Raw genomic sequence first — 22,389 nt, forward strand, 5'->3', positions numbered from 1 at the left:
CCTCCCTTCCACTCTCTCTAAAACTCAATGGAAAAATATCCTCGGGTGAGGATTAATAAAAAACAAAAATTAGCCCTAATCAGTTTCTCAGTGGTTAGAACATAGTCCTGGACTGAAAGGTCCTGCGTTTGATTCTGGTCAAGAGCATGTACCTGAGGCCCTAGCTGGTTTGGCTCATTGGACAGTGTCGGCCTCCGGACTGAAGGGTCCCAGGGAAGGGCACATGCCCAGGTTGTGGGCTCGATCCCTAGTAGTGGGTGTGCCAGAGGCAACTAGTTGATCAATGTTTCTCTCTCATCATTGATGTTTTCTCTCTCTTCTTCTTCTCCCTCTCCCTTCCTCTCTCAAATAAATAAATAAACATATTAAGAGCATGTACCTGGGTTGCAAGCTCTATCCCTAGCTCCATTCAGGGCACGTGTGGGAGACAGTCAATATGTCTCTCTCACATTGATGTTTCTCTCTCTCTCTCTGTCCCCCCTCTTCCATTCTCTCTAAAAAAAATTAAAAAATCAATGGTGAGGATTAACAAAAAACAGAAAAAGGGAAGAGAAATTAAAAGAATTATGCAAATACATAGAGATAAAGGCAAATCGCTAAACAAATTAAAAAAATCTCAAGTTTTAGGATGAAATACGTTGTAAAACAATGATCGCGTGTAACGTTTGTAATCAAAACTCTTGAAACTCTTTAACAACTAGAAGTCTACTCTTCCTGACACAGCTTTAATTCAGGTGCACGGCAGGGAGGCGCCGGGGCCTTTTCCTCCTCTGTGTCAGCGGCATCACCCATGACAGGAGTGAGGTCTTGCCACACCAGCAAGGAAATAGATGCTCCCGGGAGGCTACAACAATGTGGATCCCGTGGGCGTGGGAGACGTGGGTTCCAGCACGTGAGCACCTCACACTTCCTCATTGCACACTGCCACCCCATCCCGGCTCCGGCCGCATTCCTCGCCCGTCCGTGCAAAAGACACGCAGGAACGCATTCCCGGCGCGCGCGTCAGCGTGCCTCCCGCGTCCCCGCGTCGGGAGTCCGCCGGGCACGCCCCGCCCCGCCCGCCCCGCCCCTCCTGGTGGTGTTGTCGTCACGTGGCCGGGGCGGGCTCTGACGTCAGGGCAGGGCGGGACTGCGCAGGCGCGGAAAAGGGGGCGGGGGACTCGGCTTGTTGTGTTGCTGTCCGAGAGCGCCGGAGGCAGTCCCGCCGCGGCCGCCGCTCCTCCAGCCGCCCGACCATGTCGTCTCACTTAGTAGAGCAGCCACCGCCCCTGCACAACAACAACAACAACTGCGAGGAAGGGGAGTCGCCGGTGCCCCCGCCAGCCGGCCTCAACAGTAAGCGCCGGGCAGGCGGGCGGGCTGCCTGAGGCGATGGGGGAGGAGGAGCCCCGCCGGCCCGCGGCCGGCTCCGCGCGGGGGGCGGGAGGAGAAGGCAGCCCATTGGTCCAGGTCGGGTCTGTGCGGGTGACTGACAGCTCCCGTCACCTGTCAGGATGAGATGCTCCTGCCTGCCTCTGGACCGGTCTCCCCTCTTTTCCTGGGGGCTCGGGGTCGGGGGCTGCTTGGGGTTCGCTGTTGGGGAGGGCGAGGGGCGGGAAGAGTGGGGATACGTGCGGGTCCCACCTGTGGTGGCCCCTGAGCGGAACCTATGGCGGGGGGCGGGGGCATGGAGGGCGGGCCTTGGGCGGCGGGGCGGTGGGCGGAGCGCTCCGGGCGGCGAGGGGACGTGGGCCGGGATGGGGACGTGCGGCGGGGCCGCCGGGGGATGGACGCGGGCCGCCGGGAGCGGAGGGGCGGGGGCGCCGCGGGGCGGCGGGAAGCGGGCTGTGCGGCGGGCCTCGGCCCGGGACCCCGCCTCGCCGGGTCGGCCTGCTGCCGGGCCGGGGAACGCGAGCCCTCTGGTTGCGTTCCTTTGTTACCACAGGCGGGTTAGGAAAACCATTTAGTAATTCAGTGGTTACTTGTATCACGTTGCGGGAGCGGGCGGGGGGAAGGGGTGGGGGAAGCGATGCTACTTTTTTTTTTTTTTTTGAGATGTTTCAGAGTTGCTCAAATGATTTTTTTTAACGATAGAGTTGTGTGCCCTATAAACCTGTTTGTGAACAAACACCCTCTTGAACCATACAAGATTGCACAAATCACGGAGTCTGGGGCAATGGATTCTCAGAAACGGTTAAAAACAGATGCACACACAAGGGCGGTCGGAAGTGAATGGCAGTCTTGAATTAGGACCAACTACAGTTGCTTTTCGTGCCATTCTGGGGCTTAGACATCTTGTCCTAAGGGTATTATTTCCAGGTGTTCTTTAAAGCTTCAGGGTCTTGGAAGGCTTTTTTTGCCTGATCTTTCTGTAATTCCTTTCATAAAAGAGGTGGCTGGGACAGTTAGCATATGCCAGATGAGATTGTTTAAGAACCACTTGGATGCTTAAGTGACATTTAAAAGCATTGCAGTATCTTTCATAAGAGGGCGGTGTACCAGTATGGCCTAAAAATTATTTTAGGGAAGAGAGTTCCTGTCCTCGCAAGATGGGGAGAGAATTTGAGTATTTTAAGATGTTTTCATTGCTTATTGCTGCCGCTTCATCTTTTTATGGATACATTCCTTAAATGTTGACTTTTAAAAAACGTTTAACTGTCTTATGGTCTGGAATATACGACATATATCATTTCCTACAGTAAGTTAGTATTAATTTAAGATTCCATAAGTGTAATTTGCTTTACATATTAATATGCATTTTAATAATTATTTACCTGGTGTTTAGCTTACTCTTAGAAGCATGGGATTTTAGAACGGGAAGAGGTTTTATTTTTATTTTTAAATTTGTCTTTTTCTTTTATTTATTGTTTAATCTTTATTGTTGAAAGTATTACAGATGATTACACTATTGTCTGTGTCCATGAATGCATATAAATTCTTTGGTTAATCTCTCCCCACCCCACCTCCTAAAGTTTTGTTTTTCAATTACAATTTACATTTAATATTATTTTGTATTAGTGTCAGGTTTACAGTATAATAGTTAACAATCATATACTTTACTAAGTGTGGGGAGGAAACTTGAGAGGTAACTGTCATTTGTTATTTCCTAGGAAAGCAATCTATCTAGACTCAGTCAGGTGTGTTGTCCCAGTTCACACCCGGCTTGGGCCTAGAGCTGAAGTTTCATCCCATCTAGTGCTCTTTTCAGGGCACTTCTTTTCAGTGGCCAGAGAGTGTGCTTCTTACTCTCTCAGTATGTTACTTCGTCTGATTTAGTGTACAGAGGTGACCTGGCCATCTTACCTCTTTTTAGTGTCCGTGTTTTGAGTTGTACTCTGTTTTCCTATAATGCCCTTAAGTTAGCTATTTGGCAAATATGTGTACATGATTTCGCAGAAAGCAAAGGAATTGTAATTTTCCTTTGACCATTTAACAAAAATAAAAAAATAAAAATGGAGCTGAGTTACATGTGATTGTTTATCTCTGTGTCTGACAGACCTATGAGATATTTGATGATGTTGGCCAAGCAGCTGCTGCCACGTTTATGTTAGCTGTTAGGAAATGGAAGAACACTCAGCCTGTGTATGATGTCAGAGTGTTGCATTGGAAAAGCTGCTGGGTGGGAAGCATTTTGTTGGGGGTAGGGTGAGCTTTTAAAGTACTGAAAAGCTTTCCAGCAGTGCCATATTTCATTACTCCCCTCTTGCCTTTTACTCTGTTTTTTTAGCTCATTATACAGAACTGGACGGAGCAAAACAAGAAGCCTTATTGAGTCCTTCAAATGATTTTTGGGCACTGGGCAAAGCAACTTATCCAGGCATCTAATATGCACTATTCAAATCGCTGATAAGTTGAAGTTCTTTGTCGGGTAAAATTGCACAACTATGAAAAACAGGACATGAACTCATGGTACAGATTATCTCTGGCTTGGGATTTTATCTTTAGTTCAGGGGATCAAAGCAGAGTTTTAATAGCAAATTGTTGAAATACCAGAGGCCCAGTGCACTGGTAGGGTCCCTAGAGGCTGCTGGCCGGGCCTCCCTCCCTTCCCCTGGCTGGCCCCGCCCTCTGGTCAAACTCCTGGACAACTCCAGATTGAGAGGATAATTTGCATACTATGCTTTTATTATAGAGGTTTTGAAACAATGAAACATTTCTCTGATATATATTTTTTAATTTACCACTATAGGAAGACTGTTCACTTTCATTACATATTAGTGGACAAATATCTGAACAGCTTTCAAAGTTAAAAGATTCTTTTCCAGTTTCCAGTTGTTAGTTTTATTCTTTTTTTTTTTTTTAAATATATTTTATTGATTTTCTTACAGAGAGGAAGGGAGAGAGAGAGAGAGCTAGAAACATCGATGAGAGAGAAACATCGACCAGCTGCCTCTTGCACACCCCCCACTGGGGATGTGCCCGCAACCAAGGTACATGCCCTTGACCGGAATCGAACCTGGGACCTTTCAGTCTGCAGACTGACGCTCTACCGCTGAGCCAAACCGGTTTCGGCTATTCTTAAGAAAACTACTAAATTACTTAATATTTGTATAGGGCACATATCTCATAAAAATTAGGAAGTAATAAAAGGAAAATCCAGCCCTGCCGGTTTGGCTTAGTGGATAGAGCATTGTCCTGTGGACTGAAGGGTCCAGGTCCGATTCTGGTCATGAAGCATGTGCCTGGGTTTTGGGCTCAATTCCCAGTAAGGAGTATGCAGGAGGCAGCCGATCTGTGGTTCTCTCTCATCGATGTTTCCCCGCTCTTTCCTTCTCACTTCCTCTCTGAAATCAATAAAGTTTTTTGTTTGTTTGTTTTTTAAAGGAAAATCGAGATAGCAGTATAATTCTTATTGTTTAATGTAGAAAGTACAGCTCCCCACCCCCACTCCGTTTTTTTTTTGTTTTGTTTTGTTTTTTTTAACATTTTTAGCCATGATGTTCTGGTTCCCCGATATTGCAAGAAAGCTTTGTGAAACTTCACTGCCTTATAATACCGTTTTTAAACACATAAGTAACTGGTATGTAAGTAACTCCTTACATTGTAGTTATTGACTTTCTGTTTCATAAGAATGTCAGTGACTATTCATGGTCTGAATTCTAGCATCAGGTACTTGAAATAAAATAAAAGCTTGAAGGAAAGAGAATAAGATATAACGAAATGGATCACCTTTGTTTAGGGTCAGAGTGACATGTGGAGCTTTGAAAACTTGAGGGAAAATTTAGACATAATACTCTTCTTCCTTCTCTCTCCTCTTCCTCACCCCTAACTCTTCCACTTCCCTCTTGTGTGAGGATTAAACTGGTGATTTTATTTATTTATTTATTTTTATTTTTTTCGGTGATTTTAAATTATCTATCTATCTATCTATCTATCTATCTACTAACCTGTTTCCCCGAAAATAAGACAGTGTCTTATATTAATTTTTGCTCCCAAAGATGCGCTAGGTCTTATTTTCAGGGGATGTTTTATTTTTCCATGAAGAAGAATACGGTACACATTTATTATTAAATGAAAATAAAGGAAATTTATTACCTGTATATGGTGCGGTAGTACGGTAGTTGTCAACACAAACCAGACAAACTGTGAGTCCTACGGTATCAAGAATTTACTCATTTATTCAATGACAATCATGTCATCATCTTCTGGAACATCATCATAACAATCCAATTCCTGAATTTCCTGGTGAATTTCTTGTGACTCCATTTCTTTCAGAATCAGTGGACCAAATCTCTTATATTTAGCAATAGCATTCTGAGACAGAGCCTGGGGGGGGGGTCTTTTTTGGGGGGGATGCCTTATATTTCACTCAGAAGGAAACCTCTAAGTAGGTCTTATTTTTGGGGAAACACAGTATCTATCTATGGCTAGTATGCTAAGTATTCGTCTGACTGGTAGCTATGACCACTGGGGGCAGGTGCTCACCACAGGAGCTGCCATGATGCTCACTGGCCATTTACAGAGAAATGGCACTGTGGACCTGTCACCCACAGCAACACTCAGCTTCCCCTCAGTGGGTCACAGACCCCGCCACCACCCCGGAGCGGCACCCCACCAAATTGTAGCCGACGCTGCTGAGATCCCCAAATGTTTGAAGGTTTTCCTGTGCCTCACCTCATTTGATCCTCACAGAAGTCCTGGAGTAGGTAGATAGGAGACTCGGTGGAAAACGGAGACTTAGAAACTTGACCCAACTTGACCCAACTGGAAAGAAGTTAGAAATGGTGGACCTTGAAAATGACCTCAGGATTTCTCACTGTGCAGTTAAATATTTTACCCTTTGTGCTACCTGCGTGATCTACAATAATAACCAGCTGCTGTGTTGCTGACAATTACCGTATTTTTCGGACCATAAGACGCACCGGACCATAAGACGCACCAATTTTTAGAGAAGGGAAATGAAGAAGAAAAGATTCTGAAACAAATAGTGTCCTAAAATATTTTATGTGCATTAAAACCCAACATCACAGTCATAAACACTTGTAATCAACCCTGTAAAGTAAACAGCAGCATTTAGAACCATTTTAGAGCCGGGCAAGCACACAGAGACCACACAGAGCCGGGCAAGTAAAAAATTTTTTTTTACAGTATATGTGTAGGCTATATTTGGACCATAAGACGCAGGGACTTTCCCCCCCCCACTTCTGGGGGAAAAAAAGTGCGTCTTATGGTCCGAAAAATATGGTACCTGAAAGAGAACTTGGGGTGCTTCACTGAGCTGGCAAAAGTTTAGCTAAACCAGAAATCAGGTCTAATTATGCAAGTTTATTCTGTATTTATAAAAGGTTAAGTTGATTTGCACATGCATGATAATTTAAAGCTCTCACTGGCACCAATCACACACATGTGTTTTGATCTGTCATTATTGATCGTGAATTTGGTTGACATTTCTATTATAGAGAAAGGGTGAACAGCAATCTCCGTGTGTGTGTGTGTGTGTGTGTGTGTGTGTGTAGCCCCTGACCACTGGCCAGGCCTAGGGATCCTACCCATGTACAAGTTTCGTGTACCGGGCTTCTAGTGTTAAAATATTTCTTCTAATTAATTTCCTTTCCATGTGCTTGGATTTGTGCACTGGGCCACTAGCAAAACTATAAAGAATATATACAGTATACAGTTGTGAATGTAATCACAATAACTGGACCCACCTTCACAATGTATTGTATTAGAGAATGTAGAAGCATGCTTCTCTGAATCTCTTAGCCATTCTCAAGAACTTAAAATAGAAAAAATCCAATGTATTGTGTATATGTACAATCTGGCATAAAGGAACAGTTTTCAATTTGTAAGGCTTTTAATGTAACAGAGCCTGCAGTTTTTAATTTTAAAAATTATTAGGAAGATAATTCACTCAGATTTTTTCCTGCTTTCTATTGCTTGGACAGCACAGTCCTCATATCTTGCCTTGTTTCCTGTCTAAGTAAAAAGGGATTTAGGGTTGGTAGAGTTAGAACATAAAGAAATTTTGAGCTGTAAATCAGGAATGAACAAGATGATAAGAAAAAGACGTGTAGTTAGAAAGATAAATTTGCTTTTTCTCCATTTTTCTCAAATGATGAAGCTGATATGTAGCCTCATAATATCTGTGTGAATAATTTTCTCTGCAGTACTGTTTTTTGTTTTTTTTTTCCCCATAGAAATTTCTGGAAGAGAATTATTGAGTTAAAGGAAATTACCATTTTAAGGCCCTTAATATAATTGCCAGATTACCCTCCATGAAGCCTTGGTTTTAATAATATTGGAAACAGTACTTTGGGTAATGGTTGTCCATTGCCATTTATGATGGGATGCAAAGGAGTTGTTTAAAAGAATTAAGTAAAGCCCTAACCTGTTTGGCTCAGTGGAAAGTCGGCCTGCAGACTGAGGGTCCCAGGTTCGATTCCTATCAAGGGCATGTTCCTTGGTTGCAGGCACATCCCCAGTGGGAGGTGTGAAGGAGACAGCTGATCGATGTTTTTAGCTCTATATCCTTCTCCCTTCCTCTCTCTAAAAAAATCAATAAAATATATTTTTTAAAAAGAATGAAGTAAGGCAATATACATTAACATTGAAAGACACCTGCAAGTTGTTAGGTAACAAATGCTACTTATAGAAAAATGAATGTATGATTCCATATTTAAAATTGTGGAAGTTTACATAGGAAAGTTTTAAAACTGGTTTCCTTTGTGATAGGAATGTGAGATTGGGATGAGAGGTAATAATTTTTTTATGTACTGATGTTTGCTTTTTCAAAAAACATTTTTGTAATATTTTTTAAAAGATAAAGTATAGGTGAAACCGGTTTGGCTCAGTGGATAGAGCGTCAGCCTGCGGCCTGAAAGGTTTAATTCTGGTCAAGGGCTTGTACCCAGTAGCAGGTGTGCAGGAGGCAGCTGATTGATGTTTCTCTCTCATAGTTGTTTCTAGCTCTCTATCCCTTTCCCTTCCTCTCTATAAAAAAATGAATAAACTATATTTTTAATTGTAATATTACCTAACACTATGTACTAGTACCCTTTCCTACTTTTAATGCCTTTTACTCATTTCATCTTTTTAACGATATTAGGAGGTAGATACAATTATTGTCCCTGTTTTACAGATGAGAAAACTGGCAAGTGTAGGATATAGGTAATAGCTATAGTAGTAAATGATACAGTTGGAGTCTGGCTTCAGTCTGTGCTCTTAACTGCTGTACTAATAATATATGTCAAGGAAATACTGTCTTAAGTAGAAATGTTTTCAGTTATGCTGAGGGTTAAGGCAGAGATTACTTTTACTAAGTTTTTCTAGGTATTTCTCCCCAAGTTCCTAGATTATGATTGCTTACATATTTTTAAAATATAAGAATTTTTAATATGGAAGTAGAATTTAGATATTGGTGTGCAAGTCCTTCAAAAAAGTAAGGAACAGAAAATCTGTTACTGTTACACCCTTTTTTCTCTTTCATTAGCTACTTCAAGTGAACATTAATTATATTTTAGGGAACACTGGCTTCCACAGAGACTCATCTGGAACTCCTGGTTATTTAGTTCTGATTCTGCCAGAGTAGCCCTGGCCTTTTATTTGTTTTTGTTAATTGTACACATTGGGCTTCTGTACAAGAACTGGTTCTAAAATAAGTTTGAAAATCTCAAACTGTGAAAGCAGGAAAAAAACCCCAAAAAACCACAAAAAGCAACCAACAATTGATATCATATACCTCTCTTTCTCTGCCTATTTCCAGTTAAAATATTTTGCCTTGCTCTAAATTTAGGGATGCATTTGACATATTTCTTAACTCCGGAGGCACTCCAAATATTTAGTTAACTATTCAGTGTTAACTCTGCCTTTGCTTTGCTAGTTGAATTTGTTAACCCATGTCGAGTTCTATCTAGTCTGTGTACATTTTTGTGTGCACATAGAATAAGGCCATGGAGACGCTATGTAGCTGTGTTGTTTGGCGGTACAGTCCCAAAGAATTGGTAATAACTGTGGAACTGTGACATCCTTAGGACTGCTTCAGAGGGAAAGGAAAGAAAAGATCCCTTCTTTTTATTTACCAAACACTGTTCTAAGTAATTTACAAATATAAACTTTTATTTATTAATTTGAGATAGAAACATTGATATGTTGTTCCACTTATTTATGCATTCAATGGTTGATTCTTGTATGTGCCCTGACCAGGATCGAACCCAGAAGCTTGGCGTATAGGGATGACTGAGCTACCAAGCTAGGGACAAATATAAGCTCTTTTAACTAGTGTGTAACTGAGCAGCTACTGTTTAGACACTTTATCTATCTATAATAATAAAAGTGTAATATGCTGATTAGACCGGCTGACCTTCTGGATGAAGCCGGGACTGCAAAGCCCAGGTCTAGGGTGCCAGAGGGAAGACCGTGCTGGCAGTCAGAGGAAGGCAGGCCTGCTCCTGCACAAATTTCATGCTTTGGGCCTCTAGTGCTCCTATATTTAATCCTCACATAGCCCAGGGAGGTAGGTACTTATCACCTCCGTTTTACAAATGAGGAAATTCAAAGCCAGAAAGTCAGATGCTAGTAGATAGTAAGGGGTGGAGTCATATTTCCTATCCAGTATGCCTTTGAGCTCTCCCTTCACATCAGGATGATGCTGAGCTCACTTCTAGATCTGGAATAGTCCTCACCTCATTTTGAGTGCCTTTAGGGTTTGAACTTTATTGGAGTGATTATTCTGATTTGCTGATGGAATACTGTTTAGCCACAGAACTCTATTTAATGCTTTTGCTGAGAGTTTAGAGCAATGGCTCCATCAACCTGTATGGTGACGATTTCCAAAACAAAATTTATTGTAAAGAATGGAAATTACGGAAGGAAAAATACATTATCTTTTTTTTTGTGAAGTTGGCTTATTGGCTACTATTGTCAATTCTTGTTAAAATAAAAACACCTTCATGTGTTCAGTAAACTGATTAAGCAATAAATATTTTTTAGACCTATCTACATTACCAGGGCCACATCCCCTTTTCTGTGGCTCCGCCCCCTTTGACTGTTCCTGAGAAAACTCAGTTTTGCCTGTAGCAGATGAACAGTTATTTCTCCCCCAACCAGTGAGGCTTAATGAAAAATCTAGGCGGTAATAACTCTCGCGAGAGAAGAGAGAAGAGACAAGTTCTTACAAGGTATGTTTAGCGCATAAAGGAGAAAGAACAGAAGGTATGAGATATAAAGGAAAAAAGAAACTAGTTTGTGGGATAGAGGTGCAGCCTTTTTTTCCCTTCAGATTTTGTTAGTACTGTCACCTGATTTAGTTGAGAGCCAGCTGCCTTAATTTTGTGCTCCAGATCTGTACACAACTTAAGATTTTTATGATTGCATTTAAGTTGCTTCTCTAGGAGCTTCTCAATTGTTTGTGCTAATAAGGACACAGTTGTTAACTTACTTACTAGATGATCTTTATGAAACTGTCATATATTGATGTTATTTGTGGAGAGGAAACAACTAAATAGCTGAGGTAGACTATGGAAAAGATGTAAACTAAAATATTAAAGGTAAATAGCCTGTCTAGCGATAAAGTAGATATTTTTTGAAAAGCAAACTAAAAATTTCCAATCGTGTTTATTATATATAAATTAAGCTTTAACCAGAAAGAAAATCGGCTGAAGGACACATTTAGTAGTTTTAGAGTTCAACTTTTTCTAATTTGGTTGATTGCGTGAGCTGCTTCAGGAACATAACTGTATAGATTTGTAACTTTTATTGCTTCTTGTTTAGCTGTCTCAGAATATGTTTTGCATTTGGTTTGAGGCGAATAAGACTTCTTATCTGAATTCACCATGTTCACATCTGTGTGCACATGACAGATTTCGGTTCTGCTGTGCTTAACAAGTTATCTGACTTGTCCAACAGGTTCCTGGGTGGAGTTACCCATGAACAGCAGCAATGGTAATGATAATGGCAATGGGAAAAATGGGGGACTGGAGCACGTCCCTTCCTCATCCTCTATCCACAATGGAGACATGGAGAAGATTCTTTTGGATGCACAACATGAATCAGGACAGAGTAGTTCAAGAGGCAGTTCTCATTGTGACAGGTAAGTGAGATCCATGTTTTGGTAGAATTCAGAAAACAGATGGGTTACAAGGTTAATTCCCATTAGGAAAAATAAATGGGAAAATATGACAGCCGATTTGATCACAGCATGTGTATTTAAAACCAGACAGATAATTGACAAGTACTCGAGTACCCATTGTTTTCCCCATATTAAGGCAGTTTCCTTATCAGACTGTATCAGATTTAGATGATTATTTTAAAATTCGGTGCCATATACCTGGCCAGTGTGGCTCAATTGGTTGGGCAGCATCCCATGTACTGAGGGGTTGCCAGTTCGATTCCCGGTCAAGACTTGTGCCTGGGTTGTGGGCTTGATCCTTGGGATTTGGAGGATAGGGGGGATGCAGGAGGTGGCTGCTTGATGTTTCTCTCTCTCTCTCTTTCTCTCGCTCTCCGCCTCTCCCCCTCTCTCCCTCTCCATCTCTTCTCTCCCCCTTTCTTCTCTCTCTGGAAATCAATAATAAAAAAAAAAAAATCTTTTAAAAAAGTCAATGGCATAAATGTTTACTTATAAAATTAATCTAACTTTCTCCCATTTTCTTTTATCTTTTGTGTCCCTGTTTCACAGATCACATTCTGCCTTGAATATAGTTATCTCTTTATATATCTGTCCTCCCTTCTAGATTGTGAGGCTCCGAAAGGCTGGGGTTGTGTTTCATCTCCTTTGTACTCTCAGTGATGGTGCTGGCATGTAGTACACACTCAGTAAATGTTTGCGTCACAGGAACTGCAAGTTGGTTCAAGTTAGAACAGTATTTGTATGGTGGAAGCACTGACCAAGTTTGTAAAAACAATTCATTTTTTATCTGAGGAAGTTTTATTTTAGACCTCATTTTTCTCTAAGTTAGAGAAACTAATTCCACTGATTAAGGATTTTTTATGGTGAAACAATAAGAATATAGAGGAATGTGTGTGTAGAATGAAACTGAGCTGTTAGTTTATTTTCAGTATAAGCATCTGTTTTTCAGAGGAACTAGATATTCAATGACACACTGGTATCATTTAACAATTCTTAGACCAGTGACAGCCATACTTATAGTACTATGGGCTTCTGGATGATCTTCTGATTAATTCACTGGTATCAGCCATGTAGAAAATGCAAATGCCCAGAAAAAGATTAAAGAGACATTTAAAAATGTAAACAGTGGTCCCTAGCTGGATAATTCAGTTTGTTAGAGGGTTGTCCTGATACGCTGAGTTTGCGGGTTCAATCCCTAGTCAGGGCACATACAAGAATCACCAATGAATGCATAAATAGAACAAGTCGAACAGCAAATCAATGTTTCTCTCTCTCTCTTTCCTGGTCTCTCCTCCTCTCTCTCCAAAAAGAAAAATTAAAAATTAAAAAATATATAAGCAGTGATTATCTTTAAGAGATGGAATTACAGATTTTTCTTCTTTTAAATATATTTGTACTTTGTAAAAATTGTGTATGTAGCACGTAGTATCAATTTAAAAATATATATATAAAAGGATTAACTGAGGTAAATCATGTTTTGAAGTTCCTGGGTGTCTTATGATCCACTGATGTTATCAAGGCAGCAGAGGATTGGTTTGCTGTCTCTGTGGCACAGTGTGCACCCCCACCACCCCATCTCTTCTCTGACTTATTCCTGTGCTTTTAAAGAGCCTGGGATGGCTCCGGTCAAGAAACAGAGGAGAGCAGATAGCTCTTTTCTGAGCAGCTTGCCTTTGATTCCTATCATGACAGCATTAGTGTGTCTTTTAGAATGAAGTTTATATTGTACAGGCATATTTCAGATCATCGCAATAAAGCTAGTATCTCAATAAAGCCAGTCGTACTAGTAATCCTTGTGCTGGTGGAGGGTCTAGTCTTCAATTTGTAAAATACACAACATTGTAAAATGCAGTAGAGCAAAGTACAATAAAACATAGCACACAAAAAAAGAAAATGAAGGTATTACATGCATATCATAGAACTCCCTGATAGTTTCTGTAGTTTCCTGCTTATTATGGCCCTTTTGATAGGCTTTCAGTATCCATTCAAGTAGGTGGCCCTTGATCATTGGCACCAGTGTGTTCCTTCATCTGTGTTCACTGTGCTGTCATTGAGCAGAAAGCAAGTCATCTGCTTGCCTCTCTGGTCATATTACTTCATTTACTAGAGGCCTGTTGCATGAAATTTGTGCATGGGTAGAGTCCCTAGGCCTGGCCGGTGACCAGGGCTGATCTGCAGGGTGACTGGTGGGGTGATTGGGAGGCCCCCACCAGCACCTACCTTGGCTGGCCTGGTACTGCCTGCTCACTGGCCCAGCCCCCCACTGCCACCGCCAGTCACTTCCCTCTGCGGGATGACTGACGGGGCAATCAGGGGGCCCCCACTGGCACCCACCTTGCCTGGCCTGGCGCTGCTGGCTTGCCGACCCTGCCCCCTGCCACCACCGCTGGGGACAGTTCCTGCGTTGAGCGTCTGTCCCCTAGTGGTCAGTATGCATCATAGCAAACGGTCATTCTGCCCATCATTCTGCTGGTCAGTCGATTTGCATATTAGGCTTTTATTATATAGAATGGTTGCAGGTATGCTTGTAATTGAATATGAAGTCACCTTTGCATGATTATGTTTCATTTGAATTTCTAAACATCTGAAGTGAGTGGTGGCAAATGCTTTTTAACACTTTCCTGTCCCTCAGCTATGTATCTCCAGGCTCTGGATTACTGGCCATCTTTCAGAGGAGGCCTGGAACTTTAGCTCAGTAATACTTTTGGGATATCTGACTAACACCCTTTAACATTTAAAAGAGTCTTCATAATTCATGTCATTTGAATTGTCACGCATCTCTCTATTTGAAGTTGTTAGGAAGTATTTATTGTAGATGCATCTCTCTATTTGAAGTTGTTAAGAAGTATTTATTGTAGGTGGAAAAGTTTTAGGATCAGTTCTGAAAGCCTATCAAAAGGGCCAAAATAAGCAGGAAACTACAGAAACTATCAGGGAGTTCTATGATATGCATGTAATATCTTTATTTTCTTTTTTGTGCTATGTTTTATTATACTTTGTTTTACTGCATTTTACAATGTTGTGTATTTTACAAATTGAAGACTAGGCCCTCCACCAGCACAAGGATTACTAGTACAACTGGCTTTAGGATTTAGCATTTAGGATTTAGCATTTCTGGGTATTGGTACCAAAGCTAATTTATATATACTTTCAGTTTAAAAATGATTCCACATAGATCTATTTTTGTCACTGTGGTGGCTGTTAGAAGATAACCGCTATGTGTTTTGTTTTGTTCCACCCTGTTGTAGGAGTTTTCAACCTACATGCTAGATTCACCCAGGGAGCTTTTATTTTTTTAATTTTTAAAAATATATTTTTATTGATTTTTTACAGAGAGGAAGGGGGAGGGATAGAGAGTTAGAAACATCGATGAGAGAGAAACATCGATCAGCTGCTTCCTGCACACCCCCTCCTGGGGATGTGAATCCAGGGAGCTTTTAAAAATACCAGTGCACAACCCTGGAGGTTCTCATCTTGTCAGGGTGGGTAGAGACATGAGAATATATTAAAATCTCTCCAGCTACTCTTAACAGGAGCCAGGATTGAAGCTCTAATGAATTCCAAATTGTAAGGAGTAGTAAGCAGTTCACCAGTGAAATGTTTAATATTTTTTGAGTGAGATGGGTGCCATCGGTAAAGAAGAGTGTGGAAGTAGAGCAGAATTTCTGATTGGTCATGCGCCTGCCTTCACCTGGTCTTGGCAGTGTAAAGCTGGCCCTTCACTTTAGGGTAGGGGTGTCGAACTCAATCAGAGAAGGGGCCAAAATCTAAAATCCAGCCTAAATCGCGGTCCGAATGGTTTACTGAACAATCATAAACTGACAATGTCATAAACTGACAGCGGAGTGCAGTGATGACAGCGCGGTGCGGGCCACATTGCAAGGCCTGGCGGGCTGGATTTGGCCCGCGGGCCTTGTGTTTGACACATGTGCTTTAGGGCTTTTGTCTGTGAACCCAACAATTATGAGCATAATGACAATAACTGGGAACCACAAGAGCACCTTGCTCTACTCAGTTTCTTTGCCATAGTCTGAGGTTTCTAGTTCAAGGCAAACATTTCTAAATACATTAATATGTTTGTTTGATACAGAAGCAGCTTTTTTCTTATCTTCATTTAAGAATCTCCTTTAGGCTTAATCAGTCTAGTATATTTCCGGTGATCTTACTTATTTTTGAGTCAGTCTAATCAGCAACTCTATATATTAACACTGTACACAAGCTCATGACAACTTTAATAGTTAATATTTATTCCTTTGAGCAAGTTAAGCCCAAAGCATTTAAAAAAATAAATCTCTATTGTTCAGATTATTACAGTTGTTCCTCTTTTTTCCCCCATAGCTCCCCTCCACCTGGTTCCCATCTTATTCCCTGCTCTTATCCCCCTCTCCCCCCCACTGTCCTCGTCCATAGGTGTACGATTTTTGTCCAGTCTCTTCCCACACCCTCACACTCCTTTCCCCCTGAGAATTGTCAGTCCACTCCCTTTCTATGTTCCTGATTCTTTTTTTTTCTTTCATTTTTTTTTATTAAGATATTATATGTGTACATATCTTACCATTGCCCCCCACACACACACACACTCCCATATATGCCCTCCCTCCCCAGAGTATTTCGTCCATTGGTTATGCTTATATGCATGCATACAAATCCTTCGGTTGATCTCTTATCTCCCCATATCTCCCTATCCTCCTCCTACCATGTCTCTGTATCTATCTTTTTGTTCATCAGTTTATAATGTTCTTTATTATCCATAAATGAGTGAGATCATGTTGTGTTTTTCTTTCATTGACTGGCTTATTTCACTCAGCATAATGTTCTCCAATTCCATCCAGGTTGCTGCAAATGATAAGAATTCCTTCTTTCTCATGGCAGCATAATATTCCATTGTGTAGATGTACCATGGTTTTTGATCCAATCATCTGCTGATGGGCATCTAGGCTGTTTCCAAATCCTAGCTATTGTAAATTGTGCTGCTATGAACATAGGGGTGCATATATCCTTTTTGATTATTGTTTCTAGTTTCTTAGGATATATTCCTAGGAGTGGGATTACTGGGTCAAATGGGAGTTCCATTTTCAGTTTTTTGAGTAAACTCCATACTGTTCTCCATAGTGGTTGCACCAGTCTGCATTCCCACCAGCAGTGCACGAGGGTTCCTTTTTCTCCGCAACCTCGCCAACACTTGTCGTTTGTTGATTTGTTGATGTTGGCCGTTCTGACAGGTGTGAGATGGTACCGCATTGTCCTTTTGATTTTCATCTCTCGCCCCTGATTCTATTATATTCCTCAGTTTATTCTGTTCATCAGATTTTTTATTCATTTGATATTTAGATTCACTTGTTTATAGATATGTATTTGTTGTCACTTTGTTGTTCATAATTTTTTTCTTCTTCCTCTTCTTAAAGAATACCCTTTAGCATTTCATATAATACTGGTTTGGTGGTGATGAACTCATTTAGCTTTTTCTTATCTGTGGAGCTCTTTATCTGACCTTCAATTCTAAATGATAGCTTTGCTGGATAGAGTAATCTTGATTGTAGGTTTTTGCTATTCATCACTTTGAATATTTCTTGCCACTCCCTTCTGACCTGCATAGTTTCTTTTGAGAAATCACCTGACAATCATATGGGTATTCCTTTGTAGGTAACTGTTTTTCTCTTGCTGCTTTTAAGATTCTCTCCTTGTCTTTTGCCCTTGCCATTTTAATTATGATGTGTCTTGGTGTGGTCCTCTTGGATTCCTTTTGTTTGGGGTTCCCTGCGCTTCCTGGACTTATAAGTCTATTTCTTTCACCAGGTGAGGCAAGTTTTCTGTCATTATTTCTTCAGCTAGGTTTTCAATATCTTGGTTTCTCTCTTCTTCTGGCAACCCCATAATTCAGATTTTGGTACACTTGAAGTTGTCCCAGAGGCTCCTTATACTACTTCATATTATTTCATTCTTTTTGCTTTTTGCTTTTCTGGTTGGGTGTTTTTTGCTTCTTTATACTTCAAATCTTTGTCTTGATGCTTGGGATCCTCTATTCTGCTGTTGGATTCTGTATATTATTCTTTTAAAAAAAAATAAATATATTATTGATTTTTTTACAGAGAGGAAGGGAGAGGGTTAGAGTGCTAGAAACATCGATGAGAGAGAATCATCGACCAGCTGCCTCCTGCACACCCCCAACAAGGGATGTGCCCACAACCAATGTACATTCCCTTGACTGGAATCGAACAGACTGAAGCTCTATCTATTGAGCCAAACTGGTTTCAGCTGTATATTATTCTTTATTTCAATCAGTGTATGCTTAATTTCTACTTGGTCCTTTTTTATATCCTGTGGGTCTCACTTAATTTCTCAGTGGTTTCTAGAAGATTCTTGAGTAATCTTATAACTATGGTTTTGAACTCTATATCAAGTAGTTTGCTTTCCTCCATTTCTTTCATTTGTGACCTGTTTCTTTGTCTCCACATTTTGGCTGCTTCCCTGTGTTGAAAGAGTGGCTCTGTGTGCTAGGTGTCTTATAGGGCCCAGTGGCTCAGACTCACTAATTACCTGAGGTCAACATTTTTGGTGCACCCCTTTGTGGGCTGTGTGCAGTCTTGTTGTAGTTAAGCCATGATTGCTATTGTTATCACTGGGAGGAATTGACCTCCAGGCCAATTGGCTGTGAGGACCAGTTGTGTCTACAATGGGAAAACTTCTGTGCTGGAGACACCCTTATGGGGCAGGACTTGCTTCAGTGGGCCTTTGGACTCACTGAGTCTGCCCCCTGAGTGTCTCTCTTATGGATGTGAAGAGTTGTAATGTAGATGGTCTCACTCTGACCACTGGGTACACTGGCTCTTGGATCTCCAAGGAGGTGCAAAGTCAACTATTGCCTGAGGCCACCCAACAGGAGTTGCAGAGAGCTCTGCAGATTCCTCTACTTTGTTTGGGGTTTGGAGGTGCCCAGATGAGGCCTACCTGTGAAGCAATGCAAGCTGCTGTGGAACCTTGGGCTGCCTTTTGGAAGCTCAGGGGCTCTCTAACCTAGCCGCAGTTTGTTAGGTTTTAGATTGCAAAAGGCCAGGCCATTCATATGCAAAGCCTTTGCACACAGGGTGGGGTTGTAAATTGAGTGGGGCAGGGTCTCAAGGAATCACCAGGGTGGAGCACATAGGAATGGCTGCCCATCAGCCCTGCCCCAAAAAGATCCCGGGATATCTGTGACCCATGGCACCGTGCAGGATGGCACCGTGCAGGAACAATGATCACTGCAAGCACCTCTGAGAGAAAGCTGCCCTCGTGTATTGACCCGATGCCAGACAGTCCAGTTTCTCCCCGATGAGTCTGGGTCCCCAGAGTCTCGCCCAGAACTGGAGTTCAGAGCAGTCAGGAGCTTGTATCTCCCTCCCAATTGAAAAAAACAGCAGTGTACCCAGTTGCCTGCCGGGTTCCGCACACGCCTCCAAGCCTCCATACCTCCGCACCTCTGCACCTCTGTACCTCCTTCCGGTCTCATTGTGCTTTTCTCTTTCCTTTTAGTTGTTTAACATCCACTCAGCCAGCCTTCCTGTGGTTCTGGATGGTATCTGTTTTGTCGTTTAGTTGTAGTTGTGATGTGGTTGTGTGAGGCAGCAAGTTCAGGTGTTTACCTATGTTTGGTTCCCCTAGCCGAGGCTCTCTCAGCCCAGAGGATTTTTCATCCCTATTTGAATTTAGATTTGGGGGCGAGGTATTGTAGTGAAAGACCTAGAGACCTGCTGTGGAATTGCAAAAGGGATCATGGATAAAGCTAACTTAGTACCTTATATTAATTCATTGTATGAGGTATATAGTTCATGATCACAAAAAAAAATTACTTTGTCTAAAAATTTATCTGTAAATTTTTGTAGTTCTGGTACTATACTTCGTATTTTTCATTAAAGGTTATATATTTATATGTATACATATATATATATGAATATATATTATATGCTTATCTAATGACTATGCTTACCCTAATTCACTAAAATATCTCTAAGCAAATATTTCTGAAATAAGTAGAATAGTAGTTCTCTTTTATATATATATATATATATATACAATATATATATATATATATATATATATATATATATTTTTTTTTTTTTTTATTGATTTTTTACAGAGAGTAAGGTAGAGAGATAGAGAACTAGAAACGTCGATGAGAGAGAAACATCAACCAGCTGCCTCTTGCACACCCCTACCGGGGATGTGCCCGCAACCAACGTACATGCCCCTGACCTGAATCAAACCTGAGACCTTTCAGTCCGCAGACCAACACTCTATCCACTGAGCCAAACTGGTTTCGGCAGTAGTTCTCTTTTTTAAAAATATATTTTTATTGATTTCAGAGAGGAAGTGAGATGAGGAGAGGGAGAGAGAAACGATGAGAGGGAATTGTTGATCAGCTGCCTCTTGCATGACCCCTCTTGAGGATAGAGCCATCAGCCTGGATATGTGCCCTGACTGGAAATTGAACCATGACCTCCTGGTTCATAGGTCGACACTCAACCACTGAGTCACATCATTGGTCTCTGCTTCTTTACATTCCTAAATATTATTAGGGACCCCAAAGCTTTTGTTTATGTGGGCAATATATTTTGGTATTTACTATATTAGAAATTAAAACTGAAAAAATAAAAAAAATATGTATTCATTAATTCAAAATACTAAATCATTACATTTGAACATAATTAACTTTTTAAATGGAAAATAACTATTTTTCATAAGCAAAAGAATTAAGACCAGTGGCACTGTTTTACATTTTTGCAAATCTCTTTAATATATGGCTTAATATTATAAAAAACAATTGGATTCTCATCTGCTTTTGCATTCTATCTGTTAGGACTTTGGAAATTTTCACTGTACATTCATGAGAGAATGAGAATGAAAACGGCAAATTAATAGTATTATGAAAGCAGTTTTCACACTTTAAGAACTGCTGCTGCTGAATTATTTAATGATGAAGGAACATTGAGACAAAGAATTCAAATGAGGTCTCTGAATTTAAAGATCATTTTTACCTTTATTGGGGAAAAAGTTAAAATAAAATGTGACAGTCTTGGTCTGTACATAAATTTCCTTTGCAAAGTTATCGTTGTAAAGAAATGTATCACCACTGAAAAATTCCAGAACATTTTGGAAGTAAAAGTGCTCAATTTCATTTTTTCTTTCACGGGGTTATTGTATACTTCTGATTTGCCGCTTTCCAAAGCCATACTACTATAATTTTCAATTTTCTAATTTCCAGTAGAGGCTAATTATTTGACGAAATGGAATAAAAACTAATAGCTCAATTCTTTTTCTTCTAGCCCTTCCCCACAAGAAGATGGGCAAATTATGTTTGATGTGGAAATGCACACCAGCAGGGACCATAGCTCTCAGGTGTGTATGTGTGTTTGTGATAATTTATTTTTATGATTCACAATAAATAATTAGGGAAAATAAAAGCCTCTTCTAAGTATGTTGAGCTAAAATATATTAAAGAATAAGAAGATTTGCCCTAGCTGGTTTAGTGCAGTGGATAGAGCGTCAGCCTCCAGATGGAAGTGTCCCGGGTTTGATTCCTATCCAGGGCACATGCCCAAGTTGTGGGCTTGATCCCCAGTAGGCAAGAGGCAGCCAACCAATCAGTGATTCTCTCTCATCATTGATGTTTCTATCTCTCCCCTCTCTCCCTTCCCATCTTCTCTGGGGGGGGGGGGGGGGGGAGATATGTGTATATATATATATATATATATATACACACACACACACATTATATATATATATATATATATATATATATATATATATGTATATATATATATTAAGAAGACTTTAAAAAAATAGTTTGGATCTGTTTTAAGTTACTCAGTTTCTAATTTTAGAATTCACTGAGAATGATAAAGTCCTTGTTGTACTCCTGAAAATTTGGGGACATCACCCTAAAAGAATTGGAAAATTCTTGTCTATGATATATCATTTCAGTATTCCAGGCTACTTTCTGGAATCCTATATAATAAAGAGGTAATATGCAAATTGACCATCACTCCAACACACAAGATGGCCACCCCCATGTGGTCAAAGGTGGTTGCCCCCATGTGGAAACAAGATGGCCAGCAGGGGAGGGCAGTTGGGGAGGACCAGGCTGGCAAGGGAGGGCAGTTAGGGGTGACCAGGTCAGCAGGGGAGGGCAGTTGGGGGCAACCAGGCCTGCAGGGGAGGGCAGTTAGGGGCTATCAGGCTGGCAGGAGAGGACAGTTATTTTGGGGCAATCAGGCCAGCATGGGAGCAATTAGGCATCAATCAGGCTGGCAGGGGGTGGTTAGGGGGTGATCAGGCTGGCAGATAGAAGCAGTTAGGGACAATCAGGCAGGTGAGTGGTTGGGAGCCAGCAGTCCTGGATTGTGAGAGGGATTCCAGATTTGAGAGGAAGCAGACAGGGCTGTGGGACACACCCCTCACCCCCATGCATGAATTTCATGCACCAGGCCTCTAGTTTGTAAATAGAAAATGAAGACATATCTTATTTAAGGTCACAAAATACTGTGTCTGAAATGAAAGCAATGACTTTTGAGGTGAATTTCAATAGCTAGGAAAATATTGATCTGAATTACATTGGTTCCATAAGTTAAAGAAGATAAATGCAGTTCAGTAGGAGCTGACATTGTTGGAAATACAGATGGATATAGTATTGGAAGCTTATAAAGGTTTATATTATAAAATTTATGATCTTATAAAAGTAATATGCAAATTAACCATCACTCCATCACAAAGATGACGGCATCCATAGCCACAAGATGGCAGCGCCCAGTCCTCCTAGCCCTGCCAGAGTCCCCCAGTTCCAGGGGGGCAGCCTCTGAGAACAGGCAGTG

General features: G+C 41.1%; 1 protein-coding gene across 6 annotated transcripts in view; it reads left to right on the forward strand.

The window, feature by feature from the left end:
* The first annotated feature begins 1,120 nt into the window (after positions 1 to 1,120).
* The window catches only part of BNIP3L (BCL2 interacting protein 3 like), a 31,098-nt gene continuing 9,829 nt past the window's right edge, over positions 1,121 to 22,389 (forward strand). For 2 of the 6 annotated variants that reach the window (XM_084884857.1, XM_084884856.1), the window contains exons 1-3: positions 10,413 to 10,595; positions 11,323 to 11,506; positions 20,845 to 20,917. In XM_084884857.1, coding sequence (XP_084740983.1) covers positions 11,343 to 11,506; positions 20,845 to 20,917 — 237 coding nt within the window. In that variant the 5' untranslated portion in view covers positions 10,413 to 10,595; positions 11,323 to 11,342. Of the gene's footprint in view, positions 1,336 to 10,412; positions 10,596 to 11,322; positions 11,507 to 20,844; positions 20,918 to 22,389 lie in introns of those variants that run through there. The other 4 variants (XM_084884855.1, XM_084884854.1, XM_084884858.1 and 1 more) reach the window with 4 other exon arrangements.

The sequence above is a fragment of the Pipistrellus hanaki genome, assembly GCF_964339955.1.
Source record: "Pipistrellus hanaki genome assembly, chromosome: 5".
Classification (NCBI taxonomy): Eukaryota; Metazoa; Chordata; class Mammalia; order Chiroptera; family Vespertilionidae; genus Pipistrellus; species Pipistrellus hanaki.